This window comes from Ammospiza nelsoni, chromosome 20, assembly GCF_027579445.1.
Source record: "Ammospiza nelsoni isolate bAmmNel1 chromosome 20, bAmmNel1.pri, whole genome shotgun sequence".
Lineage (NCBI taxonomy): Eukaryota > Metazoa > Chordata > Aves > Passeriformes > Passerellidae > Ammospiza > Ammospiza nelsoni.
Window position 1 is genome coordinate 9,338,131 of NC_080652.1, and position 27,703 is coordinate 9,365,833.

Genomic DNA, 27,703 nt, shown 5'->3' on the forward strand with positions numbered 1-27,703 from the left:
CATCCGGAGGTCAGGGGAGATGTTTCATTTTGGAAATGTGAACGTTCCCCTGCCATTCCAGCCATTCTAACGAGGGGTCCAATTAGTGCTCCTGACTTTGACATCCGTCCACTGCCCTCATTTCTGCCAAGATCAGGGATCAGGAAGGCAAATCACCCCTAATGGCACCTCTGCTCTTCTTTCAAGTCAAAGTGGCACACAGAGCCACAAATGCCACCTCGGCTGGGGACAGCAGAGCTCTCCAGCAGCAGCAGCCTCCCCCCTCCCAAGCAACTGCATGTGCACAAAAACATTTATCAGGCTTCTGGCCGCAGCTTTGACTTTAATTTTATTTTAAAAGTGCATTCACATGTAAATTGACTTGGCCCGGGAGGATACATGAATACAAGAGCCCTTTCTTCCCTCTGCCGCGGCATTAGGGAGGAATATGGTGAGCGAAGCAAAGTTTCCTCACCTCCAGGCTGCAATTCTGCAGTGAAGGAAAAGCAAGTCCATTGTTTCCTCCTGCACACAGATGCTGGCTGTGCTGTTTTCAGCAGTCTCGTTCAAGCGAGCCAGATCAGAACATAAAAGCATGTTACATATCCCAGGGACAAGAACACACAGGCAAATGTCTTATCGGCTCTGTTTTATCTGTTGTAAGAGCAAGAGATAAATTAATACAAGTTTGTAACTGTGTCTGATGGTTTGAAACATGGTCCTGCCCCACATTCCCAGAGTCAGACCTGGTTTGGTAGTAGAGGATTTCTTTGGGTGAGGAAAAAAATTAAAATGTGAAGCTGGAGTTGAGGAAAGGGCACAGAAATACATGTGCTCCCCAAAACAGGAATCTCTGGGATAAAAGTGGTGGAAATCTGTTCCTCACCATATCTTGCCATAGAGTGAGCACAAAAAGAGTGCAACATTCTCAGTCACCCCATTTCCAGGTTGAGACCCCCTCTTACCTGTTGTTCCCCACTCTCAGCCACCCCATTTCCAGCCTGGGACCCTCCTTAGCTGCTGTTCCCCACTTTCCATCACCCATCCTGAGCTTTTGATGACACCCAGCCAAAAGATGCTGATTTCCACTGCAGCATCACAGGTGTTCCAGCCCCACGGGGAAACAAAACACACTGACAAAGTGAAAACAGGCATCACTTTGGGTTGAGGCACCAGGGTTTTGTTTGCCAGAGATGAGGAATGGAAATGCTTGCGCAGATTTATAGACTGAGAGGCGTGACTCACTCTGTGTGTTTTAGGAATGAGCAGGTTGAAGCGGGTGTCCCGAAAGGAAGCATCTCACTGCTCTGGAAGGACAGGGATGATGGCACAGGGTTGGCACTGTATCCTCGGGGAAAACCCGCTTGCCAACAAAACAGGGATGAATTCGAGCGCTAAAACTTTGCTGTTTCGCTGTGTGAAACCTCCAACAACCCAACCGCTCCAGGAGCCCCAGCACTGACCGCTTCAGAGGCCTTGGCTCCCTGCACCTCACTTCTCATTCTGCACCCCAAACTTTGCACCTGGGACAGCCAAGTGTTGCATCCTGCCCATATTTTGAGTTTCCCCCACTCTGGCACCCCGAAGGCAGCGGATGGATCATCCCCTGCTCTGCGCATAGCTCTGAGACGAGACCCGAGCACAATCTCGTTCTTTCCGCCGCTGTTTTGCCGGTCCGCGCCGGGACCGCGGTCTGGAGCCCGGCCCTGGCCGCGGGGCTGCTGCAGGAAGCCGCGGTGCCCCTTCCCCCGGCGGCCCTTCCGTTACGATCGTTACCGGGCTCCCTTCGCCCTGCCTCCCTCCCTCCGCTCCGCGCCGGCTCTCGGGGCCAGCGGCCGCCGCCGCCTTTGTGCCCCGGCCCGGTGCGGTCCCTCCCCGCCTCCCCGCCGGAGCCCTGCGGCGCATGCTTCCCGCTCCCCGGGGGCAGGGAAGGAAGCGCCGCCCGCCCCTGCACCAGCGCGGCGGGCAGCGGCGGAGCGGAGCCCGGCGGAGCCGACAGCCCGGCCCGGCCGCCGCCGACCCCCGTCGCCCCTGTCGGCCTCCTCTCGGCAGGTGAGCGGCGGGCGGGGGGGCGCGGCCGGGCCCCGCCGCGCCGGCGGCCGAGGGAGGCCCGGGCCCGGGTCCGGGGCGGCGGAAGGCGGGAAGGGGGAGCCATGGCGGCGCGGGCAGGGCCCGGCCGGCCGCGGGCAGTGGGCGCGGCGCCCCGCGGGGGTCCCGCGGGCGGCGGCTGCGAGCGGCCCCCGAGGGTGGGGGGCCCGTCAGAGCCCGTTCGGGGTGCTCTCCGAGCTGGGGGTACCCCCGTGTCCCTTCATGGAGCCTCTGTGGGTGCCCCCCGGGTTGGTGTCGCTTCATGTCCCCTCATGGAGCCACTATGGGTGCCCCCCTGGGTTAATGTCGCTTCACGTCCTCTCTTGGAGGCACTGTGGGTGCCCCCCGGGCTGGTGTCGCTCCATGTCCCCTCAGTGAGCCTCTCTGGGTGCCCCCCGGGTTGGTGTCCCCTCACACACCCGCTGAGTTAGTGTCCCCCCATGCAGCCCCTGTGGGTGTCCCTTCATTTTCTCTCAGAGTTACACAGGGTACCCCCCTCCTTCTATGTGTGTGTCCCCTCATTTCCCTTCAGATCCTGTCTGGGTGGGTGTCCCTTCATGTCCCCTCACACCCTCAGTGTGTGTCCCCTCATGTCCCCTCACACCCTCAGTGTGTGTCCCCTCATGTCCCCTCACACCCTCAGTGTGTGTCCCCTCACACCCTCTGTGAATATCCCCTGGGTGTGTGTCCCCTCATGTCCCCCCTCAGGCAGCACCCAGGTGTCCCCTCACGGTCTCCTTGGGTGCCCTGGGTGGGTGCTGGGACACAAAAATTCACCCCAATCTTGTGTAATTCATGCAGGACCCCCAGTTCAAGTGTGGGGTAGTGAAGGCACCTGCCTCTTCCCTGAAAACTGTGGAAATAGGTTAATAGGAAAAACGTTGGGTTTTATTTTTTAATGAAGCTGGGAGCTAAAGTGTGTTAATTATGTTGCTTCAAGGTAATGAGGTATCCTAATTTCTGTCTTTTTGATCCTTAGCTGCTTATTACAAGGAAAAATGTTTTTAATTTATATTTGCCCAAGCAAAGATGAAGAATTTTCTTCCTTGGTTGTCTGTTACCTTACTCTCAGTAAATAAATACAAGTTTTAAAGAGTTTAGAGTCATTAATCCTTTAAAATATTTAATACCACTGATTAATTTGAAACCAGAACTAGAGAATAATTGACAAGTGCAAGGTCAGGGAGGTTTCAGAGGGAAAATTGTGTCCCTGTACGTTGGCAGAGTCCAGTGCCACTGCAGTTGGGACTCACTGCGTTTGTGTGGAGCCATCCAACTGCAGTAGTTTTTGGGAATTATTGTCATCCCTCAATCCTACCAAATGATGCTGCAGGTGAAGCCTTCAACCCTCATGGGACCATGTGGAGGTGGTGAACTCTGTGGGGTGTTAACTGGAATTTTGTGGGTGGCTTTTTCCATTCTTCCACAAACCGAAGCTCGTTCTGTCTGCAGTTTCAAATGGAACACAAAGAATAGCTCCTAATCTTCATCCTGCTTTTGTGCACTCCCCAAGATCTGTGTTTGCCAAGAGCTTTTATCCTGCAGTGAGGCCGGATGACTGATGTCTCAGGGTTATTGCTGTAGAGTGTGTTTCAGGAAGAAATAAGTTCCCTTTCCTTCTCTCTCAGCTGCCCCAAGTCCCTCAGCTGTGTGTGTTTAATGCCAAGTCAGATCCAGTAAAAGCTGTTTTGGAATATTGTGTGATCCTCTGCTCTCTGAGGAGGAGTTGGTTTGTGTCCCACCATCCTGGATGATGGTCCAGGTTTCTCCACATCCACCCATCCTGCACCATGTGGACACAGCCAGTGCTGCTTTCCTATGAAAACTGGAAAGCTGAGCTGCGTGATCCTGAAAAAGGGCAGTTATGCCAAAGGAAACAACGAGCAGAGTATTTTGCTGAGTTCTCCACTCCCACTATGAAAGAATTCCTCAAAATTGGTTTTCCTCTCCTGCCACAAAGTTTTCTGCAAAAGTATTCTGTGCGAAGGGGATTGCACACGCCAGTGCACTGAATACCATCACAGTGGGTCTTGGTGGGTCTGGGCAGTGCAGCATTATTTGGGAGCACATTATTTAGAAGCACAGGAAGAGTTTCAGAAGTGAATTACCTGAATTTGGTTATGATTTTGCCAGAAAATACTTCAAACCATAAATGATGAGCTCTGCCTTATCCCCAGGGGCAGTAGTGACTGATTTACCCGTTCAAGTGATGTTGAGGAGTAATTCCTGTGATTATCTGGCACAGTAGTTCTGAGTGTTAATAATTTACTGTTTATGTTACCAGGATTATTACTTGGAATTTCTGGAAGGCACACACTTAATAAATAATTTCCTTTTTTAATTGTTTTAGGATGGAGGAGAGACCGGTCTGAAAATCTGTTCCACGGTGGACTTTGCTGTGGTCTGCTAGAATGTTCCTTATGGATGCTCCTCCTCTGGTAGCTCTTCAGACAAAATGGGAGTCCTTTGGGCCAGCAAGGAATTGTAGATACCCCGTGTGCTTCCCTGAGTCCGACAGCAACGTCACCAGAACCTCCGTGAGCGCCAAAGTTCAGATGATCATAAACAACCTGCAAAGCCAAGAGCCTGCCCTGGGTATGAACAATGAGTGTGGCTGTGTTGTGCAGAAGAAACAGAAGGGAGAAAAAGGCAGCAGTGCCAGAGTCACATCCAGCACCACGCTGCTGCAGAAGCATCCTCAGTACACCCAGTGTGGGTGCCCCGAGGATTCTGATGGCAGCGAAGTGGAAGGGAATGTAGAGTTCGAGACTCTGCTGCTCGATTCTGACAGCGACGATTCTGTGGACCGAGGTATAGAGGAAGCCATCCAGGAGTACTTGAAAACAAAAAGCAAAAGTGCCCAGTCGTTGCCAAGGAATGCAGAGCGTTCTGGGAATGTGGGCAGAGACAAAAGGTTTAAGAGGGAGTTCTCCCAGAACAAAGTGGCTAGTAACCTCCTCCCTGTGAAATTTAATGCAGAGATGCTCTCTGAAGAGTACCTGTCTGACCACCTGGGAATTGGGAAAAGAATCCAGCCTGCTTCCCCTCAGAGCATCAGCAGCGATGACTCCTTTGAACAGAGCATACAAGCTGAAATAGTGCAGTTCTTGAATGAGAAGAAGCAGCAAGAAATTAGTAAATGTGTTACCGAGGAGGATAAAAAAGATTCCCGTGTGAGATCTGTCCTGAAATGCAACAAAGAAGCAACAAACAGAACAAACTGTGGTGCTATAAAGCAAGGTTGTAATGCACTTCTCCTGAGACACCATCCCAAGCTGCAGAAATCCAGTGCCCAGTCCAAGTGTTTGCAGTCCAAAATCCAAGCAGAGCCCAGTGATTTCAGCCAGGTGAACCAAGCTTATCTAGAAATGGGCACTGCCAGCCAGCCCTGGCTCGTGGAGGAGGATGAGGGAAGTGCAGCTCATTACTGGGAGCCAAGGGAAGCACTCATCCAGGAGAGCATGCACACATCTGACTCGAGCAGTGATGATGGCATTGAAGAAGCCATCCAGCTTTACCAGCTGGAGAAAATCAGGAAAGAGGCAGGTCATGCAGCAAACTGTGTCCCTTTGCAGAGGGAACCATTTGATCCAAAGGGTATGGCAGACATTTCTGCCAGCCTGACAATTAGCTCCACAAAAAGTGCCTCACCAGAAATCCATAAAAACCCTACAAGCAACAAGAGAAAAGAAGTTAATTCCAAGTCAACAGGATTAGAAAGCACCAGCAATGACTTTAATAAGCTGTTTAAACCACTGAAAAAAGCCAGACATTTTGCACTTCCAGAAAACAAGATTACTGCTTGTGAGCTCACATTGCAGGCCTCTTGCAGAGCAGACACATCTGCAGAACTCATGTGTGCAGAAGCTATCCTGGATATTTCCAAAACAATCATGCCATCCCAAATGGGAAGTGACAACAAATCCCTTACTGCAGACTCTTTCTTTTCTCCCCAGCTTCTCTCCTCCTCCCGTTGTGAAAGTGACAGCAGCCTTGTGGACAGTGATGACAGCATAGAGCAAGAAATCAGGGCTTTTTTGGCTCTGAAAGCACAGTCAGAGAACCTTGGAACAAAACCTCCCAGCCTATCACGCTCCATGCAGATGCCTTTGCCTTCTGATCCAAACAGCCTCACCGGGACTCTTGAGCCTGCTCTGCCCAAAACACTGAAATTATCCCTGAGTCGGAAAAGGAGACTTAAAAGGGAAGGCAGAACAGCAAAACAAGGGGGGTCAAAAGTACCTGAGCAGCTGGAGACAGGACTTTTCCAGCCAGGTCACCATTCCAAATTCCCAGTGCTCCAGGAGGAGCCAGCCCTGAGCAGCCCCACAGAACTCCGGGATGCTCAGAGCAATAAAGACCCGAGGCAGCAGCAGCTGATGTCTCCCAAATTGTCTGCCTCTGATGGCAGTAGATGTGTGCCCTTGGACTCTGTAAATCCTTTTCTGCAGGTTCAGAGTAGCACAAAAAAACCTGTCAAAAACCCCATCCAAACCCCAGAGAGGGAGGGGTCAGGTGATGAGAGCAGCTCTCTGGACAGTGATGAGGACCTGGATAGTGCCATCAAGGACCTGTTACAGTCTAAAAGGAAGTTAAAGAAGAAATCCAAGGACCAGAAAGCTCAGTGCAAGAAGAAAGTCAGATTCAGTGAGACAGAAACTCAGCTGCTGGATGAGTTCAGTGGCCTCCAACAAAACGAGTGGAAATGTAAAAATCCCTCACTGCTAAAAAGCTGCCTCTCAAAACCTAGGAAAGCTGTGAGGGAGAATGCAGTCAGGAACCCTCCAGACAACATGAAACTTCCCAATGACAAGCCAGAAACCATGAAAAACTTGGAATCTAACTTACAGCTTAAAAAAGGCAATAAACCTAAACCAGTTTCAAACCAGCGGGGGGCTAAAAATAGGAAATGTGCTTTCCCAGCTGTGTCAGATGCCAGTGACAGCAGCTCAGTGGACAGTGATGACAGCATTGAGCAGGAAATCAGGAGGTTTTTGGCAGAAAAGGCTAAAGACTCTGCAAGCAATTCAGAGATGCAAAAAGGTGATGCAAGTCTGGACCTACTTAGAGCAACCAAACAAACTGGTAATAAAGGAAAAGCAAAGCAGCAGCCGGTGGAAAACGAGATTGACCTGGTGCTGGGTCAGAGTAGAAAGACTGAGGCAGCTCAGCAAACTGAGGAGGTGAAGAACTCTCAGAGAACAGAAGGGAAAAGTGCAATGTTAGCTGGCAGTGGAAAATGTGCTTCCTCTGCAGAGAATGTTCCTACTACTGGTCAGTCAAAAGCTAAGCAAGGACTGGGGGGGGTCAGAGGTGGTGCTGCTGAGGAGTTACCTGGGAGTGCAACAGGTAAAAGGAATGTCCATAACACAGAGCCCCCAAAACCCAGCAGAAATGAAGGGTGTAAAGTGAGAAAAGTCATGAATGCAAAGCCCAGATCTAAGAGGAAGAATACCTTCCAACTGAAAATCTCAAGTAAATTTATTGCAGGTCTGAAATATGCCCGGGACAGGAAGAAATCGATGCTTTTGAACAAAAAGCAGAAAGCAGAGCGTTTGCTCAGCCAGAGCAGTGCCTTGGGAATGGAGACAGCTTCCCAGGACACAGATGTACTTAACCCCTTGCCAAAAGGGGAAATTACACCAGCAATAAAAGAACCCAGTTCTTCTCAGAAACTCATTGTGGGAGGGGCGAGTCCCCATGTGGCAGAAAGCTGTGCAGGAGCTGGGTGTGTCCAGGAGGCAGCTGAGGGTTGCAGGAAGGCTGATGCTCCAGGGGATCAGTCCCAGTGCAGCCTTCCCTCACAGGAATGGAGTGTGGCTGCAGGAAAAGCTGATAAGGTTGGCAGAGGAACCTCCAGAGCTGAGAACACCCAGATGTGGATCAAGGAGGGAGATATCCACCAAGGCAGCTGGGCTGACCCCGCTGCAGATCCCCCACACCCTGAGTGCAGTGTGGGAAAAGCAGATAAAGCCAGCAGAGAGCCAGCTCAGCACAGTGCTCAGGTGGACAGTAAGGGAGGGAATAACCAGCTGGACAAGAGGCCAGATCCAAGTTTAGCTTGCCCAAGGCATGAATTCCATGTGACAGCAGCAGCAGTGCATGATAGTGGAGGAGCACGTGCAGATAACAGTGTGCAGATGTGCATTAAGGAAGAAAAAGCTGACAGGCAGGGAGAAATTCAGGTATCCAGCTCCAAAATGGAAGGAAAAATACCTGTCCTGCAGAACAGGGAAGCTGCTAGTGAAGTACACCAAGGACAGGAATTTTTAACCAAAACCTGTGCAAAATTTACTGACCTACCTGCAGGGGATTGCCCAGGTTCCCTCTTGGGAAAAAAGGTTTCAAATATGTAAGTACTTTTTTTTTTTTTACACTAGCAGTCTTTTTATAAAATAACTGTGATTGTAATTACCTTGATAAAGCTTGAGAGACGAAAGGAGAGGCAGTGGGAGATGCTGATACCTGTATATCATAAACACACTAATGTGAAAATAATTCTATTTAACAGGGATATCACGGATAGGCATTCGTAGCTTTTGTAGAATTTTGTAAATTATTTAAGTGCTCTAAGGAAATATTTTTTATAATGATTTTTAGGGCTTGCATTCCTACAGGATGCTGTAGTTACTGTAGATAAGATATTGGCTAATCACACTTTAAATTATGAGGCCTCTAATTGTCTCTCAAAGGGAAACCTGTTTGCGCACAGAATTTATTTGGGAGCCTGTTCAGAGATCCTAGGGAAGCACAGCCTTGGATAGCTATGCAGATGTGACACTGGCCACATCCCAGCTGCCTCGGGACAATCCTGTGGGGTGGGGTTTGCTGGAGCTCAGTTTTCCCACCCTGAGGACTGTGGGATGAGGTCCCTGAGCAGAACTGGGGGTGTGGAGATCCAGCCTGGAAGACACAAATGCAAATTCAGGTAAATCAAGTGGATGGCTCTGTCTGCACCTCCTGTGCAAAGAGATCTCAGCAGCTGCTCAAAGTCCTTTTACACACCCAGAACCTCCTGCTAGCAATGATTCCAAGCACAATTGCAGTCCAAGACAAGTGAAGGAGTGTGTCTGTTCAGACAACATGATTTCCCTGGATTTCCCTGGATTTCTGTACTGTTGGGCCTGCAGGGCTCAAACAATTCCTGTTATTCTCTACTCTCTCCTTTTGATGCCCTGCAGTTACCCAGAGATGTCTTTTGGTTTCCTGAATGAACTTTCTGGAACTGAGTGCCCTTAACTTTCCTTTTTCAGAAGTGGTTTTTAAAATGTTACATTTCTGTGAACTTTTCACTGACAATTTTGGTGCAATAAAGCAAAGCTGGGTTTGCTGTAGGAAGTCACAACACAAACGGATTTTTTCAGCCACGGATATTTTCAGCACTGTTCTTTCTTCAGGCTCTTTCTCTGCCTCCGTTTCCAGCAGCCAGAATAAAGCAATTTTTCACTACTATCTTTTTATTTGTACTGACTTTCAACGGGATTGAAGTAGCACATTCACATCACACACACAAAAAAGTGCCCCCACACTGGTTTCGCTGCAAATTCAAAAGGTGTAAATTGGAGCTGTTGGCTCTTTCATTTTCATTTTTGTGTTGTGAAGTCCTTGGAAGAGTTTGTTCTCACATCTTGTCCCTGTGAATTGATCTGATATTCTCTTTGTCTGCTCTTCTGCAGAACTTCTCAGCCAAACCACCACTTGGCATCACTTTGTTTCTCAGTCACTTGAGGAGTCTTCCTCCAGGCTGGCCTTAAACTTGCAAAACGGAGCAAAAGCAGCCAGGACTGGATCCAGAGTCCCGTGGTGTCCCTGGTGTGATGCAGAATGTGGGCAAAATACGGTGTAGCATAGAGTAGTGACTGTGGCATGTAGAGAAATAAACATCTTGGTGTGTTCATGCTGTCGTGCAGCTGCGTTTGAAACATGTTCCTAGTGCTCACTTGGCATTTCTGACTGTCCAGCCACCTTTCTGTAGCCCTGGGGTTGGTTGGCCGGGTTGTTTAAAGGTCAGTGTGTTAATTCATCTCCATTTTGTGGTAGGATACCTTGGACAAGTGTTTTTTCCTTAGCTCAGTGCCTGCACTCCCTCTTCACAGGTTTATCTTTTGCTCTGCCTTGATTCCGTTGCAGGATTTGAGCCTTTTGTTTGGAATAGGTCAATAGGCTGGTATTTTAAACTAGAAGTTTTCCAAGTACCTTGCTTTAAAAGGATTAAACTGTATACTTAATTTTCCTAGAGATGTTGGAAGCACTCTGTACTGTTTGTATAAAAAGCTGAATGTTTCTTCTCAAAAGTTTTCAGTAAATCCACATTAAGACTTCAAAGGTGTCTCGTGCCCCTGTTGCTGTGTCTGTGTCCTCAGTACCACTCGTGACCTGATCCACTCCCAGTTAAAATGCAATTCCAGTTACCTTGTGCTTTAAATAAAACCTGATTTCAAACAGCACTTTTTTATTTTAATTGATGAACTTGATTTGTATATAGGAACTGGTGTACATTGCTGAGTTTCTAATGTTTAATAAATGGGGTTCTGCCCATGGACCGTGCATCTGGAGTGTTCCTATGGTTTGTGTCATCATCTTGAGTGAGTAATAATTTCTATGTTCCCTCTTCTTCCCTCCTCACTGAGGATGTCATTAATTCTTTGTAACAAAAACTGAAGGAGGAGAATTTATAAAATACAAAGGGTTGGCTTTTGGGAGGTGAGAATGGTGCTTGTGGTAGCAGAACCCCAAGAGATTTTTTTCCTGGTGTTTGATCAAGAAGTGGAATCTTTGCTTGTGTAATTGGGTGTGTGTCAAGGAGCATCTCTGGAATTGAACAGCCAAGCTCCAGTGGCAGTGTCTTCATCCTGGCCCAGTTCTCATCACTTGTTCAGAAAAGAGAAGTCTGGTGGTTTGCAGCAATAGGAAATCCCTCTTACACATCACTAAAGGCTGAGCAATAAAAAATATTATTTTGAGTGGCAATAAATTCCCACACGTGGTACCAAGGCTGCAGCACGAGTCTCTCAAGGCTGAATCTTCATACCAGCAGTTCCAAAAGCAATTTTATTTCCTGTTCATGGTGCCCATGAGAGCCCCAGGGAGGGCACAGAGTGGGCACAGCCTGCACAGCCCTGCTACTCCAGTGCCAGCCCTGGGGAGTGTCCAGAAACTCCTTTTCCTATTTCTCCCACCCTCCTGAGACACCAATTAATTATAATTACTGCAGTAGATACAGGGAGCCATAAACCCAGCTCTTCCAAAGCTTATTAAGTTACCTTTTTTTTAATGAGTGCAGGTTCATATTTTTAAAAAAAGCACAATGCTCATTTTTCTTTCCAGTCAGAGCCCAAAACTTGTTAATTTAGATATTAATGCTTAAACCACTTGGTGTTTTTGATTATGGCTCTGGTGAGTTACAGATCCTGGCTGCAGTACCACAGCTGGCAGGTAAATCTGAACAGAGGTTTATTGCTTCATTTTTTACCCCAGTGACTGGTTTTGGGTGCTTTGGGAACAATCTTCAAGGATCCTCAAGGGACAGCAAGGACTCCCTTAATTTTTTTATTCCCAGTTCTTTGCTGCTGTTTTAGGAACACGTGTTTTGACATGTAGCTGCTCTTTATACAAGGCAGGAACATCCCTGCCCCCGTTTCTTTTATTAATGTAGCTTTTCAATTTTTCATCCCTTCAGTTGGTGATAGTTCAGCCTCACTTAATTTCATCTGCAAATGTGAAAATCTTCCTTTCAAAAGACAGAGTAGAAAGAGATTGTCTGAGGTAGATCCTGTGTGGTAAAATGAGTCATTTTTTGGAGGGTATTTTGAATTTGTACAGGTATTTCTTTTTTTAAAAGTGCATTTGGTTTAACCTCTGAACACTTAGATACACTGCACGCCACTCTTCAAAGGATCTGGTTCCAAGAATAAAATTAAATTAAAATTGAGGCAAGAAAGAAGAGGTGGGTGTTTTCAGATGGAGTGGGAAAATATGTGACAGAATCCACTCTGTTAATATTTTTATGAGGCAGCCTTATCCCTAAATTATGCCACCTGCAGAAAAATCAGTGGATAAAAATACACGTAACATTGTCACAACTATTTCTATTGATGCAGCACTTTGTTATTTTCTCATTTCAGGAGAAGAAAGGGAAGTTCTAAAGAAGCTCCAGGTATTGTCTAGAGTCTGATACGAGGATCACAGCAAATGGAAGAGGGTTGCTTATTTATTTTCAGATGTTAAATCTTTGAAATGTTAACTTTTCAGGCCCATTTCTGCTCAGTTTATTTACCTGTTCCAATTTATTATTTTTGGTGTGTTTGCAGCTGGAGGATTTACCCAGCTCTTACCACATGTCACAAACAGGGAATGGTTCTGACATGTGAAGAGTATCAATTGCAGTAGTTTGGACATAATGTTCCACTCATTATTTATATTTTTGGCAAACAGTTTGAATAATATTATGCTTATTTTTAATGTTTTGTTACACCTATAAGATGGGACTGTTTCTCATCCATAAACAGGCAGAGTAGTTTCTCTTAAAAACTCATTTTTAAGCCAAAAATGTTCGGGTGCTCTTTCAGTGCACTCACTGTCCAACTGATGCAGTTTTTTTGCCTGTACCTACAATTGTTCCAATAAAACTTTTAAAAAAATCTTCTTCTTGATTACTTGTCATTATTTGAATAATTTCTTAAAACTTTGTAGTTTGGACACAGAAGAAACATGAACTTTCTACAGGAAATCCAAAGCATTCATGAATAACTCTGGAAAACTTAGAGATTGATTATGCAATAAAGACTAGAGAAGCAGTTTAGATCTTAATTTTTAATGATAGGTAGTAAATAAGGCAAGAGTGTAAAGGATCACTAGTGACAGAGAAGGGGATAAGGGGATAAAACCAGAATTTATGTTGTCCTAGTACGTATATGCTGCTGATAAATCAGGTAAAACGCTTCACATGAGCTACCTAACTGACACTTAACCGCATTAAACCTTCACTAAATAGTGCTAATAACATTCCCCCTGCAATCTAGTGGCTCCGTTTAGGATCAAGGCCGGCTGTGGGCGTTTTTAAGGCCGACAAACGCTGCCTACGGCGGCTGGTCGCGGCAGTGCGAGGGCCCGCTGGGGTTGTAGCTGGGGTGGAAGTCCATGTGCTCGTAGGCGGTGATGAAGGTGTCGGGGCCGGTGCAGTGGCTCTTCTCCAGGGACGTGTTCAGGCTCTCGTTCCTGCACATGCCAAACCTGCCCAGGTGATCCGAAAACGTGTGCGGGAGGGTGTGGAAGGAATTCTGTGGGGGCGACAAAGGGTACGGGGTAAGAGGGGGGGTAGGGATGGTTTAAACACCAACATGGACAACACCTGCAAAGGCCGGCTGTGTGCAGGGCTGGACGCGGCTTTGGGCCGTGTCTGCATCCATCGGGGTGCTCCTACCGGCAGCTCGTGCACCGTGGGGGCCCTGCTGCCGTAGCTCTGGTTGGCGGTCCGGTAACGGGGGTGAGCCGGCGGCTGCCTGCGGGGGAGAGCAGAGATATTGCGGGGACAGAGCACAGCTATTGTGGGGAGCGGGGCCCGGCCGGCCCGGCGGCTGCCTGAGGGACAGAGCACAGCTATGGTGGGGAGCGGGGCCCGTGGCCGGGGTAGAAGGAGAGCTCCGGGCCGGCGCTCACCCGTAGCCGCGGTAGAAGGTGAGCTCCTCGAAGCGCCGGGGCACGCCCGGGCTGGGCTCGGCCATGGCGGAGCCGCCGGGCCGGGCCGAGCCGAGCCGGGCCGCGGGGATGGAGCGTTACCCGGCGACCAAAGGAGGAGGGCGGGGAGCGACCGTAACCGCCCCGGGGCGCGCCCGCCCCGCCCCGCAGGAAGCGGAAAGCGCCGCTGACCTTCCCCGCTCCTCCTCCTCCTCCGTCCCCGTGCCCTGCGGCGGGTTCGGAGCATGGCGCTGCCGCGGCTCCTGCGGGCAGGTGAGCGGCGGGGCCCGGCCCGGCCCGGCCCGGAGCGCCCCGGCCACCCCCGTGTGACCCGCGTGTTTCTGTCCCGCAGCAGCACCGCGGCTCTACAGCACCGCCCCGGCCCCGGTCCCGGCCCCGGCAGGCAGCCGGCCCCGCGGTGAGTGCTGCCCTGGCACCCCAGCCCCGTGCGGTGATACGAACCGGGCACGGTGCGTCCTCCCGGCCCGTCCCCCTAAACGCAGTGAGTATTTGTTTCCCCTCTCTCAGCTGACGACGACAAGCTGCTGACAGAGCCTCTCAACCACCCCGACTTCTTCAGCGTGAAGGAGCTCTTCACCCTGAAAGATCTCTTTGATGCTCGGGTGCACCTGGGCCACAAAAAGGGATGTCGGCACAGGTGAGTGATGCTTTTCGTGATGCAGTGCTTGTTGACAGCAGGAATGCTTCTGCTGGATTGGTCTGAGCCTGGAGCTGCCCACACAGGGCAGGGTACAGGGATCCCCCCAGTGTGGGCACTGTGAGGATGTGGCGCTGGGACAGACACAGGGCTCTCTGTGCTGTCAGCCAGGAGCAGGAGCGTGGGATGGTTCCTCCCCCACATCCAGAAACACTCAATACCTGCACACCCCATCCCCGTGTCCCCCTGTGCCCCCGCAGGTTCATGGAGCCCTACATCTTCGGCTGCCGCCTGGACCAGGACATCATCGACCTGGATCAGACCATGCAGCACCTGCAGCTGGCCCTCAACTTCACAGCCCACGTGGCCTACCGAGGGGGCATCATCCTCTTCGTCAGCCGCCGGCGCCAGTTCTGCCACCTGGTCGAGAGCACGGCGCGGGCGTGCGGGGAGTACGCGCACACCCGCTACTGGCAGGGCGGGCTCCTCACCAACGCCAACATCCAGTTCGGCCCCGGCGTGCGCCTGCCCGACCTCCTCATCTTCCTCAGCACCCTCAACAACGTCTTCGAGCCGCACGTGGCCATCCGCGACGCGGCCAAGATGAACATCCCCACGGTCGGCGTGGTGGACACGAACTGCAACCCGTGTTTGATCACCTACCCCATCCCCGGCAATGACGACAGCCCCGCGGCCGTGGAGCTCTACTGCAGGCTCTTCAGGATGACCATCATCCGTGCCAAGGACAAGAGGCGGCAGAGCGAGGCCGTGGAGGAGCTGCAGAGAAAAGCCCAGGGCAAGTAGAGCCCCAGGGATGGGCTCGGTGCCTCTGCTCCGCTCCACGGGGCTGGCTCTGCATCCAGCACTGCTGTCGGCACAGCTGGCTGGTGGGGAGGGGGCCCCCAGCCCTGTGCACGGTGATCCCACAGCCATGGAGGGTTTCCAGATCCAAAAAATTGTCCAGAGCAATGCGAGGGAAAATGGAGCCAGACTCCTGTTCCTTGAGTTTGTCACTGTTGCAGGGAGTGCCACTGTCCTGTGGCTTTCCTGAGCTCATGATCTCACCTGAAACCACTTGTATCTTGCGTCTGTTCTTAGTAAATAAAGGGATTTATCCTTGTGATCTTTTTTTTTTGGTTTTTCCCTAGTGGAATGGGATGGGGAGCCTGGCCAGGGCAGTCAAGGCAATGGGATGGATAGGATGCACCCAAGCTGGGGATATTTCAGGGTGGCTGATGCAGGATGAGAGGATCCCCAGTGGGGGTCGGAGGGTTCCAAATTTGTCCTGGGACAGGCTGGGAGCCCAACCTTTGCCACCACGGGAGGTGAGGGACTCCAGGAGCAGCTGAGAAAAGGGATATCCATCTTTTAGTAGCCTCGTGTCTCCGTGGGAGGCCCTGGAGCAGTCCTGGGCAGGGATCCGTGTCCCATCCCCTGTCCCCTCCCGTGTCCCCGGCCGCGGTCCCCGCCCCGCCCGCTCCCTGCTCTGAGTCCTCCCGCCCGCCAGGGGGCGCTCTCGGGCGGAAGAGCGAGTGCGCAAGCGCGGCCGTTCCCCGCACTATATATTGGGGAGGTGCGGGATCTCTCGCCCTTTCGGTGGGCGCGGGGCGACGGGAGCGGCGCTGCGGTGCTGCCTCAGAGGGACTGGACCGGGACTGGGACCGGGACCGGCACCGGCCTCAGCCTCTCCCGGCGCGGCCAGCGAGAATCCCCGCGTCCCTCATGCGCACCAAACCGGTGCTGGTGGAGGCGGCTCCACAGCTGCGCCTTCCCCCGCCATGTTCTGGCGGGGCTCCCTCAGGGCCTGTGCCGCTCTCCGCCGGCGCTGAGCGGCTGCGGCGGGAGGAACCGAGCGAGGTGAGGCTGGGAACGGCCCCTTCCCCTCAGCCCCGCGGCCCGGCCCGGCCCCGAGCGGCCCCGGGGCTCGGGGGGCTCCGGGAGCTGCCACGTGCGCTGCAAACCCCCAAATTGTGGAGTGCGCTGGAAGCAAAATCTATCGATCTGTCTATCAATATATTAATATGATGTTAATAATATGTCCATATATTGTGAACCGAATATATTGCAAGGTGTATATTTATATCTCTAATATAAAGCATACACAGATGTGTGTTTTTTTTTAATATACTCCACTGAAAAAAGGCAGAAAATTCAGGGATTTCAGGTTTTCAATGATTTCAGTAGCTAATGTGAATCTTCAGTGGATATCATTCTTTTAACTGTTGTAATTCTGTGGTTTTTAGATAAATTGTGTGCTTCACCAAAAAAAGGCTGTTAGGCGATTATTAACAACATTTTTCCTTTGTTTTTCTTTTCTTTCTTCAGTCTGGCGGTGGACAAAAAATAAAGTGACCGGGATGGTGTGAGTTCAGAAATGCAGGGTGATCCTTCAGGAGGGGGCTGCCCAAGCAAGCTTCAGCCACCTTGCTGACTGTGAGTGGTGTGTTACACGTGGTATCTGCACATGCAGCAAATACCTTGCTAGCACTGCTTTTAAATAGTGATAAAATCTTCTAAATACAACAGAATCATGGAATGGTTTGGATTGGAAGGGACTCCTTCCACTCCCAGGCTGCTCAGAGCTGCATCCAGCTGGGCATTGAACACTTCCAGTGATGGACACCCACCCATAATTACATTTTTCCAGTGGTTTTGGGTTATTTGCTCCCCCCAGGCTGCCACTGGCGTTGCAGAGATGGCTGCTGTGGCATCTTTGTGTCAAAGAGTGGCAAGAGAGACCCAGGCTATGTTCTACGCTCGTTTGTTCTGCACCCCGTGAGCAATCAGAGTGATTGATAGCCTGACATCCCTAATCAGCCTCATGGGAGACAGGGACACCAGCTCTGAACTCATTGGAATGTGGGGTCTGGGTAAGGGGAGGTTTGTTCTGTGCAGAGTGAGAGTTTCTGATCCTGTGGGTGCCACGTGTGTTACAGAAGAATAAGTGGAAGTGATCTGTAAAACCACGTGGTAACACTAGGAATTTATCATATCAGAAAATGAAAATACTCCTGTGCTGTTATTGATACCTTTTAAATTTTTGCTGCCAGTGAAAGTACCTGTGTAACCAGGCTTTGGGCTGTGTCTAAAGGCTGTCCATGCATTTCTCTCTTTTCCAGAGGCAGACCAGAGGAGCCCAGCCCAGGTGAGCTCCACTGCTGGAAGGTGCCAGCCCTGCCCAGGTGAGCTGCAGCGCTGTGAGGTGCCAGGGGGTGCCAGCCCTGCCCCATCTCGTGTTGCAGGCATGGCTGCAGTGCCACGTCTGTGTCATTCGGTGGCAGACAGCAACAGGCGAGGTCTTCCCTGGTGCTCTGAGCCCTGTGAGCTCTCAGGATTGCTCAACAACCTGACATTTCAGTTCTTTTCCTGCTCTCTTGCCTTTAATGGGGAATGGTGGAGGATGGGCACTGTCCTTCAGTCCTTCCCTTCCTCAGGGACGCCTTTTGCTGTGCCAGCTTGCTCCAAACCCTGTGCACAGGTGTCCCTGTATCCAAGTGGTGCTGTGTGTCACTGTCCCTTCTCGAGGGACACCGAGAGCAGCTCTGGGCACGCAGAGATTGTGACCCTGAGCTTTGCAGTGAGTGGCTCTGGCACTGCTGAATGGGAAACCTCATTAAACGGCCATTAGAAGGGCAGAGGGGCCTCAGTGGTGCAAAGTGAACCCTTCAACTGGCAAAAGTCACTGGCTGTGGAGAAGAATGTTAATGAGCTTATGGGGATGTGGTTCTGCTTGAGGATGTGGCTCTTTTATTTAAATTTCTTGACTTCTGTCAACCTGCAATCCGTGTTTGGGGTTTTTCATCAGGCTTTGCTCCCTCCAGGGGTCCTGTGTGGGCATGAGTGCTAGTGAGTGTCTCTTTAGAACTCCCTGTGAGGCACAGCAGAACCATGAACATTTTCCTGATGGCATTCACTGGAACTGCCCTTCCACAAGCAGCACTTCTGGGCCATGGAGATTGCTTTGCTGAAGGAAAAACTGGCTCTGAGCTGTGGAAAACGTGAATGTTTTACATGAAAGTGGTTTAGAGAGGAATTAAAAATCTCTCAGCACATAGCACAGCCCTTCATCATCCAGGACTGGTTTATGTCATGGCTTTAAAACTGGAATAAGCTCAGATTTTTTTTTTCCCTGCACTATTAATAGCTTGGCTCTGCACCAAGGTTGGCAAACTCACCTTGGATTTTTAGGGAGTGATGGAATAACCCAGAGCAGGCTCCAGCTATCCAGCTCTTAAATTATCCCTTTCCTCAACTCCCCCAGCCAGATACTTTTCCAAAAACCCTCTGATGTCCTGCCAAAGAGCTTCTCCTAATTTTGTGCCATGTCCTTCTGGGCTGAAGGAAATCCCTGTCTCAAAGTTTCCTTGTGAACCCTGATAACAGCCTTAAAATGTTGCATTTTATATTTAATCTTTATTTCCTCTGGGATGTGAAAACTCTTGGGACAGACCCAAGACAGTGAGGGCAGCAGAGTCTGCATGGCAAGGGTTAATTAGCTCATTAGTGTTGACTTTATTGCTCCCTTTTCTTGCCTGTTTTTCAACTTTCCTGACATCCTGGGCCTTATATTTATTTGCAGATTATGCCTTGAGCTGCAGAATGTCTGACAAACTGAGAACTGCTTGGCAGCATCCACGTCTGATGGCTTGGAGATTCCTGAAACTTGATCATCTGTGTTTTCTCTGCATGGTTAAGAAGGATTAAAAAAAAAAAAAAACTAAATAAAGATGCCACCTACAAGACTGAAAGGATTATGCTGTGTGTTTGTAATGCTATTTTTTAACCATTCTAGGATGTAAGACTTTGTGGATATGAGAATTTAGGATTGTTTTTGAGCAATTTCAGGTTTTACCTCCATCCTCTTGAGCACAAAGGGGATCCACTGAGATCAGATTATCAGTTTTGGAGTGTCCTGGCTTTTCTTCCATCTCCTGTGGGGAATCTGGAGGAATTTAAGTGTAAAACAGCTTTGCCTTGACTCATTTCTCTCCTGTATCCCAGAGTGGTTTGTAAACTGCACTCACTTTGTGCTTTTTATTAGTGATGAGCAGAATTCCTGGGAGTGTCCAGGGCCACAGGGGATGTGCATTAATGGAACAATTGCTGTCACAAGTGACTTTATTTCAATTAAACTGTCAGGGCCTGGTCCCTCAGCTACAGGAGCCACCTCTTCATAAATATTTAGAGAGGTTCTGCTGTTGGGGAAATTGTTTTCCTCCAGTTCTCCAGGTGCTTTAGCACTGCTTTGAGGGAAGGGAACAGCAGGGATTTAGTGGGAGTAAACCATGGAGGGAAGGATGGAAAATGGCTTTTCTGCCGCCCTGAGGAGGGGATTTTGGCGGGGGCTTGGGTTCCTCTGCAATGGCAGGAGGAGCTGGGTTTGTCAAGGGAGCTGTTGCCATGGGGATGCAGGACAAGGGATGAGGAGCCTGGAGCCTCATTGCAGAATTCCAGCCCTGCCTTCCCTCCCCTGCACCTGCAGACAGGGCCTGGATGGTGCCCATACCCAGTGCAGGCTGAGGAGCCCTTCAAACCTGAATCCCCCCAGCTGTTGCCATGGGGATGCAGGACAGGGGATGAGGAGCCTGGAGCATCCTTACTCAATGCCAGGGAATTTCAGTCCTGCCTTCCCTCCCCGCACCTGCAGACAGGGCCTTGGAGGTGCCCATACCCAATCCAGGCTGAGGAGCCCTTCAAACACAGAATCCTTGGGAGTGCCCACCTTCTCCATGGATAAATCACATTCCACAGGCCACTCCTCAGCAGGGACTGAGCCCTGCTGGACACAGAGCACTCCTAACACCAAAATCTGCCCAGTGAGAGGTGATGAGGAGCCTAAAGAACCAACAGAAGGAAAATCCTGATCTTTGTCCCCTAAGGGCTCCTAAATTTGCTGCAGTGTCAGGTGTATTTTTATTTTGTGATGGCACATCAGCTGCATGCTCGCTTCCCTAAGGAATTGTTGGCAGGAGAAGCAGCACATGCTCCAGCAGCAGGAATATGGCTGTGCTGGGAACAGAGCAACCTTGGGGGAGTTTATCCAGCTCTTCCTCCCTGCCCAGAGCTGTAGGATTGCTGTAATTGAGCATTCCAAGGAAACAGCCATAGTTGGAGCCCTGGGAGCACAGACACAGCCAAAAAGAAATGTCTGGAGACCTGCTAAAAGCTTTGCCTGGAAATTCATTTTAATAATGAGAGAAGCACTGGATTATTCTGGTATTAACCTTCAACCTCTGCAGGGCAAGCCCAGCTTAGTTTTTGGAGAATTAAACGGAGGGGTTGGCTTATCCCTGCTCTGAGCGTGGTGGGCAGTGACACCCGAGCACACGGAGGGGTCACAACGTTCGTGTTTAGCCCTTTGCCTTTAAGCCATCCTTGGCCTCGGCCGCTTCCAGAGCGGACACGTGAGGGAATGGCTTGTGCTGCCAATTCCTCACCGGGGGCAGGAGCAGCTGGGGGGAGCCTCTCACAAGCCTCGGCATCACCGTCAGGGTCAGGCACTTAAAAACGGAACCAAAGCACTGCCACGATTCTCCACGGTGCAACAGACAGCTGATCTGCTTCCTGTGTGACAGCTGGAGCTGATGGCAGATGACTCAGACACTTAAGGAGAGGCTTTTGAAAGGGGAAATCTACCTTTTCCTCCTTTTTAGATCACAGTACTTAACAGGCTGCTGTTTGGCTATTGATGGACGGGTGTGATTCACATAAAAGCTGTTTATTTACATCAGAGCCGTTCCTCAAAAGGAGATGTGACAAGTACAGCATGAATGATTCATTCCCATCGCTTTGCTCTGCTTTCCTGCTCATCAAGGAACAGTTTGATGCATCCAGCTGGGCTCTGCTTCCTCATCCCTTTCCGCGTCTCCTTCCTCCCCCAAGCCTGCTCAACCCAGCTCAGTGTCCCAGCTCTGCTCCTGCCGACCCATCCCTGATGCTGCTGGGTGGTGCAAGTCACGATGTTGGTTTTCCATGAAGGAGAAGGGGCTGCAGCTCTGCTGAACTCCCTGTGCAGGGTGTGTTTTTCCTGGGGAGGAGAGGATGGAGAAACAGGCCTTCAGCCCCTGGACCTCGCTCCAAGCTCACAGATTGGAAATTCCAGGGCCGTGCTTCCCCCGTTAGGAATATTTGGTGTTGGAAATCTTCTTCCAGAGCAAGGTCTTGAGGTTGTTGAGCACGAGGGAGTGGTGCACTTCCATCTGGCTGGCCAGGCCACTGAGGGTCATGCAAGTTCGGAGCTGTTTCTGCAGCTCTTCCTTCAGCTCCAGGGGAGCTCCATAGAGCAGATAGTCCTGCAGCAGCCCGCACACCTTGGCCAGGTTGGGCTGCACCACGTCGCTCTTGCACTGCTTCAGGAGTTTGTCACACGTGGCCGTGCAGTCCCGCCCGTAGGTGCAGTCCCCGTTCTGCTCACAGTGCCGGCCCTTGAGGAAGCCTCTGATTGTCATCTCCGTGGCCACCTTGCGCAGGTTGACCATCTTGAAGTCGAACTTGTCGTTGTAGCCCACGTTCCTGAGGCTGCTCTCGCAGATGTAGAAGCTGCCGTAGGTCCCGTGGAAGATTTCCTCCACGAACTCCAGGAGGCCGATGGCGATCTTGGCGCGCCGGGGCCAGGCCGGCGCAAACCACTGGTGGATGAGCTGGTGGGCGAGGGAAGGCAGCAGGGACTGCAGGAAAGGGGGGACATCCACCCCGTACAGGGAGGTGTGGGGGATCTTCTCGGTGACATAAAGGTCCCCACAGTGCCCCAGCAGCTTGGCCGTGTGCTCCTTCTCGTGCAAGGAGAACATGAGGAGGAACTCGTTGAGCTGGAGCAGCGCCCAGATGGATTTGGCCTCTGCCAGGGACACCTTCCCGTCACGGTTCACGTCTGCCATGGTGATGATCCGGCTCACCAAGGCGGGAAGAGATGGCTGATCCCCCAGCTTGGACTGCAAACAGCACAAAATTGGCATCAGACCCTCACAGCTCTCCATGTTTGGGTGTCACATCACAAAACAGAACTGGGGGAGCAAAGAACTGAGCTGGGGAGGAGGAGGAAATGGTGACACCCCAGAAAATGCCACACAATGTGTGGGCATCCAGCTCCAGCAGAATTTTACCAGCCTCAGGGCTGCTCTAGAGCTGGAACCCCACCACTGCTGCAGAAGCCCCAAGAGGGGAAACTACCAGAGCCACCAAATCAGCTCTGCCCAGCACAGATGCCACCCAACAGGGGTAACTACCAGGACCACCAAATCAGCTCTGCCCAGCACAGATGCCACCCACAGCCGTGGCACAGCCACCTCCAGAGATGCTGCTACTGAAATCTCACAGATAAGAACTAATTTTCTCCACTAATCACTGCATGGCACTGGCACCCCACTAATCACTGCATGGCACTGGCACCAGCAGTGGATGGGCGGCACAGGATGGAGGAGCTCTCGTTCAAAGGGAAGGAAAAACAGTTGGTGTTTCTGACTCACAGGGCTGTGGATCCCACAGGGCCCTGCACTGACCTTCAGGAAGTTGAGGAGCATCTCCTTGAACTCGTCCATGGAGGTTCCCCGGGTGGGTTTGTCGAAGAGCACCACGTCCCTCCTGGGCACGGAGTCCGGGCGACTCTCGGCCCTCAGGGCTTCCCCGATGCCACATTTGATGATCACCTCCCTGTCCCTCCAGAGCCCTCTGTACACCTGGAGCACAGGGAAGGGCACAGCAGGAGGAGGGAGCTGGGTGCTGGTTTGGGATGGGCACAGGGGGAGATGTGCAGGGTTTGGGGCTGGTGCCCAGCCCTGGCATGGCTGGGGGGCACGGACATACCTGCTGGCTGGGGGAGGAGGAGAGGCAGCGCTGGAACAGGAGGCCACGCTCCTCACACAGGTCCTTGCACGTGGAGCCAGAAATGATCCCTTTCTTGTACTGGTCACACTGGGGAGGGCAAGGACAGAGAGGAGCTGAACAGGGACAGATTTCTACTGGCCCTTAGGGGTGGCTCAGTGCCTTGGGCTGGCAGGGACCCCTGTGCTGCTGGAGGGATCTCAGGGAGTTGTTCCTGGCTGCTGCTGCTGCAAATCCAGGGGCTTGGGAGAACTTCCTGCGCTGGAGGAGAGGGCAGTGTGGAGTTGGGTGAGGAAGCTCAGGCTGCTCAGCAGAGCCAGGCTGGCCCCAGTCCTGGGGGTGGCAGGGACAGGGACAGACAGTGGCTCTGATCCATGGCCAGGCTGGAGCTGGAGACATCCCTGGGCAGGAAAGGCTGCAGCTCTGCAGCTCCTCGGCGAGGGCACAGCAGCCTCAGGGCTGGAAGCTGGAGCTGCAGACATTCACTGCATCTTTTCCCTTTTTTTTTTCTGCTGTGGATGGGAATTAACCCTTGGACCTGCTCACAGAGGACACGACCAGACACGGAGCCTGGAAGCCCCAGCTCCGAGCAGGAATTAGCGCCCAAGACCCCGCGGTCGGAGTCAGGCAGAAAATCAAATTAAACGATCGTTGCTGTTGTTATGGCAATTCCTGCCTCCCTTCTCTGCTGAGGGATTGATCAACGAGGCTTGTTCTGACACAGCCCAGCTCCCCCTCCTCTCCTGGGCTGGGCTGAGACCCACTCCCATGCCAGGGGCACACACAGCACTCCTGGGGACACGCCATGGGGAACATGGAACATACTACAATCCCATGGAACTACACTGCAAACCCCAAACAGGGCAAAACACACAGAGCCAGGCAGCCACACAGAGCTCTGCTGCTTTCCTTAGGGCTGCTCAGCAGCCACAGACAGGTACCATGGACTGAGTGCTCCCTTTTCCTCCCGCTCTGCAGAGCCCAGAGGGGGCTGTTGTGGTGCTGTCCCTGCCCACAGATCCTGCTCCCTGCCCTGCCATTCCAGCTTCACCTGCAGACATGGATGTGCCCACACCTGCCTTGGCTGCTTCCCTCTGCCATCTCACAGAATTGTTTCACCGTCACCCTGGCAGGGTAAGGTCACCCCTCCTGCTCTGAGCCCTGTGCCATGCTGGGGACAGCAGCTGCCAGGAGGGCTCCTCCTCCCAGCTCTGGGGCTCCCACAGCCCCAAACAGGACAGGAGCCAGGGGGCTGTGGTGCCACTCACGATGATCATCCGGCAGACGTGGCCGCGGCACAGCTCCGAGTAGGACGCGTAGTGCATGTAGGCCACCCAGCTGCCCACGAAGATGCCCAGCCACACCACCAGCAGGTACTTCACCTTGATGCCTGGGAGGCGGCCCTGCAAGGCAAAGGAAACGCTGTTGAAACCCTTTTGGAAGGACAGGGCATTGCCCAGGGCAGCACAGCTGGCCAAGGACAGCTCTGCCACACAAACCGACCTGAGCGCTGGGGAAACCTTCAGCCTTTTTTATATATATATTCATCAGTCTCTTATGCAACTCCTGCTGCAAGTAGGTCACTTAAAATTCCCTAAAAGCAGGGGGATTAGCAGGCTGAGCTGCAAGGAGCTGGATGCTGTGCATGCCTGGGAGCTGTGGCCACATCCTCCTGCTCTCCTGCCCTGTGCAGGGCTGGGGTATCCCAGTGGGGCTGCAGGAGCTCTGTTCCTGTTTGGGGGGACCCCTCTCAGCAGAACCCCCCCTTTAGAAAGCCCCAAGGGCAGGGGAAGCTCCAAACAGCAGTTCCTGTGTGGGAGTGGGTGAGTAACAAACCTGGGAGCTCACAGGTGATGCTCTGTGCAAACAACTCGGAGGCTCTCAGCAGGATTTTGGGTTTTTGGCTTTGTTTCCTTCCCCCTGACCCTGGCACAGCAGCACTGCTGCCATCTGGCCTCCTGCAAGAGAGACTGCTCACCTGGCTCATGAAACGGAGCAGATCCCAGCAGTTCCAAAGGGCAGGGAATGAATCCTCGCACTAAACAAACACTTCCACCCCTTTTCTGTAGGTAATTCTACAGAATCCCTGGCCTTTGACCACCTCCAAACCCTCCTCACGACCTGCTGCTGGGATAGGGCTGGATCTGGGTGGGTGCAGCACCTTTAAAACCTGCCAAGGATCCTGGCTTGGGTCTTGTAGCCCAAAAGCACTCCCCACTCCAAAATGCTCCTCCTCAGCCCCTTTCCAGGAGCTGTCAGGGCTGTGGGAGCCACAGGAATGGGCAGAGAGGGTGAGAGCAGGCAGGTCTGCCTCGAGATCGTGACATTTCTCCTATTAATTGGAAACCCTAAAGTGTGAAGAGGACCAGGGTGCCCAGCTTGCCTGTGAAGCAATGGCACTGCTAATTAACATGAAATTAAATTAAAAGAGAAGCCAAGCACAGCCAGGACTTGGCAAAGACAAAGTGTAGGTGGCTGCTCCTGTGAGGTGAGAAGCAGCCCATGGCCCTGAAGTCAGGCACACTGAGACCTTGAGATCCCCCCAGCACAGGAGCCCCCCAAAACTCAGTAAAGGGGCTTTTCCAGGGACTTCCCACTAGAGATATGTCTTGTAGAACCCTGGAATAGCCAAAATGTCACTTTTTACTTATTCTGACTTAGAATCCATCCTGTAGCAGAAGGGGAGTCAGGACTGCTGCCTGAGCATGGCATGGGGAGCTCTGGCTTCATCATTGCCTAAAGGGTGGAAAGAAATGTGGGATTGGGGGATGCATTTCAGTGAGAGATTTCCCTTGAGATTTGCTTGGATTTTGGATTGTGAGGGTTCCTCCAGTGCCTCAGTCTCAAGACACAGGAGATTCTCTCCCCGTTGCCTTCCCTGCACTGAAGGGTGTTACCCTGCGAGAGTTGCTGTGTTTAGTTTTAGAGTGACTCTGGAGGATATGAAAGTGACTTTGGGCTGGGGCTGACTTCAAAGGCAAAATGGATGCAGCATCAACAAAATCCTGCTCCATCCCTGTGGCTCCCCGGGGAACACGGAGGTTGTTTCACAGCACTCCCAGCTCTGCACCCACCTCCTGCCAGCACCCTCTGCCCACCGGGTATCCCCTCCCTCATCCCCTCCGGGATAACCCCTCTGGTCCAGGATCTCTGCCACAGTCAGGCTTTCCCATCCCAGGCTGCAGAGAACACCCCCATTCCAGCATCCCTGACATCCTCAGCATCCCTGGAGATCTGAGGGAGGTGCCCGGCCCTCGGAAGCTCAGGGATGGGAAGAGGACGGAAGATAAAGAAAGAGAAGGAAGGAGCCATCCCTGCCCTGCTGCATCGGCGGCTTCACCGAGCGCTGCGGGCTGGGCTGCCCCGGTGCTCCCCGGCTCCGGCACGGCGGAGCGGGCGCGGGTTATGCAACCGCTGCGGCCCCGGCTGCCGCTCCAGACCCCCGATGTGCCGGTGCCCGGCCCCGAGCTCCTCGCACCGGCGTCGGGGGAGCCGAGGCGGAGCGTCCCTTTGTGCACGGCCGGTGCCAGCATGCGGAGACGGGCGTCCCCGAGCCCGCATCCCAGCGCATCCCCCCGGCCCGGCGCATCCCCGAGCCCGCATCCTCCATCCCGGCGCATCCTCGCTCCGCCGGTACCTGCAGGCCCTTGGAGAAGGGGCAGAACAGCACCAGATGCACCAGCCGCCGGATCCTCCGCATGCTGCGGGCGCCCCGCGGCCGCGGGCCTCAGGCTCCGGGGGGCATGGCCGGGGCGGCCGCGGCCCCCGCAGCGCCGCCGGGGCCGGGGCGGGCCGGGGTCCCGGCAAGGGGGGCCCAGGCGCGCCGCTCGCTCCGCCGCAGCGCCCGGCCCGGCCCGCGGGGCTCGGCGGCTCCGCCCGGCGCGGGGCGGTGCGGGAGGCGGGGGCGGCGCTCGCAGCTCCGCCGCAGCCCGGGGAGCCGGGGCCGTGCTGCCGCGGCCCCGCTCGGCCCCGCTGGGTTAAGTCAACCCAGCGCTCCGCATCTGGGCGCCCCGCCCGGGGGGCTCATGCCCCATCCACCCGAGCATCCCGCTCGAGGATCTCATGGCCGTGCCCATCCCATGTTCCGGGGTTCCACCCACCCGGGGATCCCATCCCCGGGCTCACCCCACCGCACAGCCCTGGCTGATGATCCTGGCGGAGCAGGGGGGGTCTGTGGAGATGCTGATCCCACCTGGCCCCCAGCACTCACAGCAGCTCCAGGTGTATTCAAAGCCATTTTGGGTGGCAGAGGGCCAGCCTCCCTCCTTGTTACCCATAGCAGGTAATCTGTGAGCACAGCTCGGGGCTGCACCCCTCCGGCCTGAGCCCTGCCATCACTGCCGCTCCTTCTCCTCCTTGCTGTGTCTTTTCCCACCCTGAATCCCAGCAGCAGCACTGGCTGGTCCTCTCTGTTTGCACTGCAGCCGGACAGGGAAACCTCAGGGCAAGACTTTGACAGGCCAGGGACAGCCCCATCCAGGG

At 52.7% G+C, this 27,703-nt stretch overlaps 4 protein-coding genes, 1 long non-coding RNA gene and 2 other non-coding genes across 7 annotated transcripts; 5 read left to right on the forward strand and 2 right to left on the reverse strand.

Moving 5' to 3' along the window:
* The first annotated feature begins 1,933 nt into the window (after positions 1-1,933).
* On the forward strand, positions 1,934-10,607 carry PPP1R26 (protein phosphatase 1 regulatory subunit 26). Its single transcript, XM_059486516.1, has 2 exons — positions 1,934-2,031; positions 4,418-10,607. The coding sequence occupies exon 2, from the start codon at positions 4,479-4,481 to the stop codon at positions 8,421-8,423; it is 3,945 nt and encodes a 1,314-aa protein (XP_059342499.1). The 5' UTR covers positions 1,934-2,031; positions 4,418-4,478; the 3' UTR covers positions 8,424-10,607.
* A 2,257-nt stretch (positions 10,608-12,864) lies between these two features.
* PIERCE1 (piercer of microtubule wall 1) lies at positions 12,865-13,906 on the reverse strand. Its single transcript, XM_059486290.1, has 3 exons — positions 13,726-13,906; positions 13,490-13,568; positions 12,865-13,346 (listed from the first exon to the last, which is right to left on the reverse strand). The coding sequence occupies exons 1-3, from the start codon at positions 13,788-13,790 to the stop codon at positions 13,146-13,148; spliced, it is 345 nt and encodes a 114-aa protein (XP_059342273.1). The 5' UTR covers positions 13,791-13,906; the 3' UTR covers positions 12,865-13,145.
* A 52-nt stretch (positions 13,907-13,958) lies between these two features.
* Positions 13,959-15,524, forward strand: MRPS2 (mitochondrial ribosomal protein S2). The gene is made up of 4 exons (XM_059486289.1): positions 13,959-14,016; positions 14,096-14,161; positions 14,272-14,401; positions 14,662-15,524. The coding sequence occupies exons 1-4, from the start codon at positions 13,989-13,991 to the stop codon at positions 15,203-15,205; spliced, it is 768 nt and encodes a 255-aa protein (XP_059342272.1). The 5' UTR covers positions 13,959-13,988; the 3' UTR covers positions 15,206-15,524.
* Positions 15,525-16,009: 485 nt separating this feature from the next.
* On the forward strand, positions 16,010-19,127 carry LOC132082275 (uncharacterized). The gene is made up of 4 exons (XR_009419786.1): positions 16,010-16,258; positions 16,727-16,834; positions 17,521-17,583; positions 18,981-19,127. It is a non-coding gene; the product is annotated as an uncharacterized LOC132082275 (long non-coding RNA).
* LOC132082435 (small nucleolar RNA SNORA17) lies at positions 17,076-17,209 on the forward strand. Its single transcript, XR_009419802.1, has one exon. It is a non-coding gene; the product is annotated as a small nucleolar RNA SNORA17 (small nucleolar RNA).
* Positions 17,622-17,755, forward strand: LOC132082436 (small nucleolar RNA SNORA17). Its single transcript, XR_009419803.1, has one exon. It is a non-coding gene; the product is annotated as a small nucleolar RNA SNORA17 (small nucleolar RNA).
* Positions 19,128-20,568: 1,441 nt separating the features above from the next.
* DIPK1B (divergent protein kinase domain 1B) lies at positions 20,569-26,977 on the reverse strand. The gene is made up of 5 exons (XM_059486599.1): positions 26,859-26,977; positions 24,490-24,624; positions 23,204-23,311; positions 22,900-23,076; positions 20,569-22,332 (listed from the first exon to the last, which is right to left on the reverse strand). Exons 1-5 carry the CDS (start codon positions 26,919-26,921, stop codon positions 21,520-21,522), a joined length of 1,296 nt encoding a protein of 431 aa, XP_059342582.1. The 5' UTR covers positions 26,922-26,977; the 3' UTR covers positions 20,569-21,519.
* Between the last annotated feature and the right edge of the window lie 726 nt (positions 26,978-27,703).

Excerpts from the sequence above, each read along its gene's own strand:
- PPP1R26 (XM_059486516.1), top strand. The coding sequence starts at position 4,479 with ATGTTCCTTATGGATGCTCCTCCTCTGGTAGCTCTTCAGACAAAATGG.
- PIERCE1 (XM_059486290.1), bottom strand. The coding sequence starts at position 13,790 with ATGGCCGAGCCCAGCCCGGGCGTGCCCCGGCGCTTCGAGGAGCTCACC. Across the intron at positions 13,569-13,725 it reads ACCTTCTACCGCGGCTACGG|GCAGCCGCCGGCTCACCCCC; the intron begins GTGAGCGCCGGC and ends TCTCCCCCGCAG. Across the intron at positions 13,347-13,489 it reads CCACGGTGCACGAGCTGCCG|AATTCCTTCCACACCCTCCC; the intron begins GTAGGAGCACCC and ends TCGCCCCCACAG.
- MRPS2 (XM_059486289.1), top strand. The coding sequence starts at position 13,989 with ATGGCGCTGCCGCGGCTCCTGCGGGCAG. Across the intron at positions 14,017-14,095 it reads GCCGCGGCTCCTGCGGGCAG|CAGCACCGCGGCTCTACAGC; the intron begins GTGAGCGGCGGG and ends TCTGTCCCGCAG. Across the intron at positions 14,402-14,661 it reads AAAAAGGGATGTCGGCACAG|GTTCATGGAGCCCTACATCT; the intron begins GTGAGTGATGCT and ends GTGCCCCCGCAG.
- DIPK1B (XM_059486599.1), bottom strand. The coding sequence starts at position 26,921 with ATGCGGAGGATCCGGCGGCTGGTGCATCTGGTGCTGTTCTGCCCCTTC. Across the intron at positions 24,625-26,858 it reads CCTTCTCCAAGGGCCTGCAG|GGCCGCCTCCCAGGCATCAA; the intron begins GTACCGGCGGAG and ends TTTGCCTTGCAG. Across the intron at positions 23,312-24,489 it reads ACGTCTGCCGGATGATCATC|TGTGACCAGTACAAGAAAGG; the intron begins GTGAGTGGCACC and ends TGCCCTCCCCAG.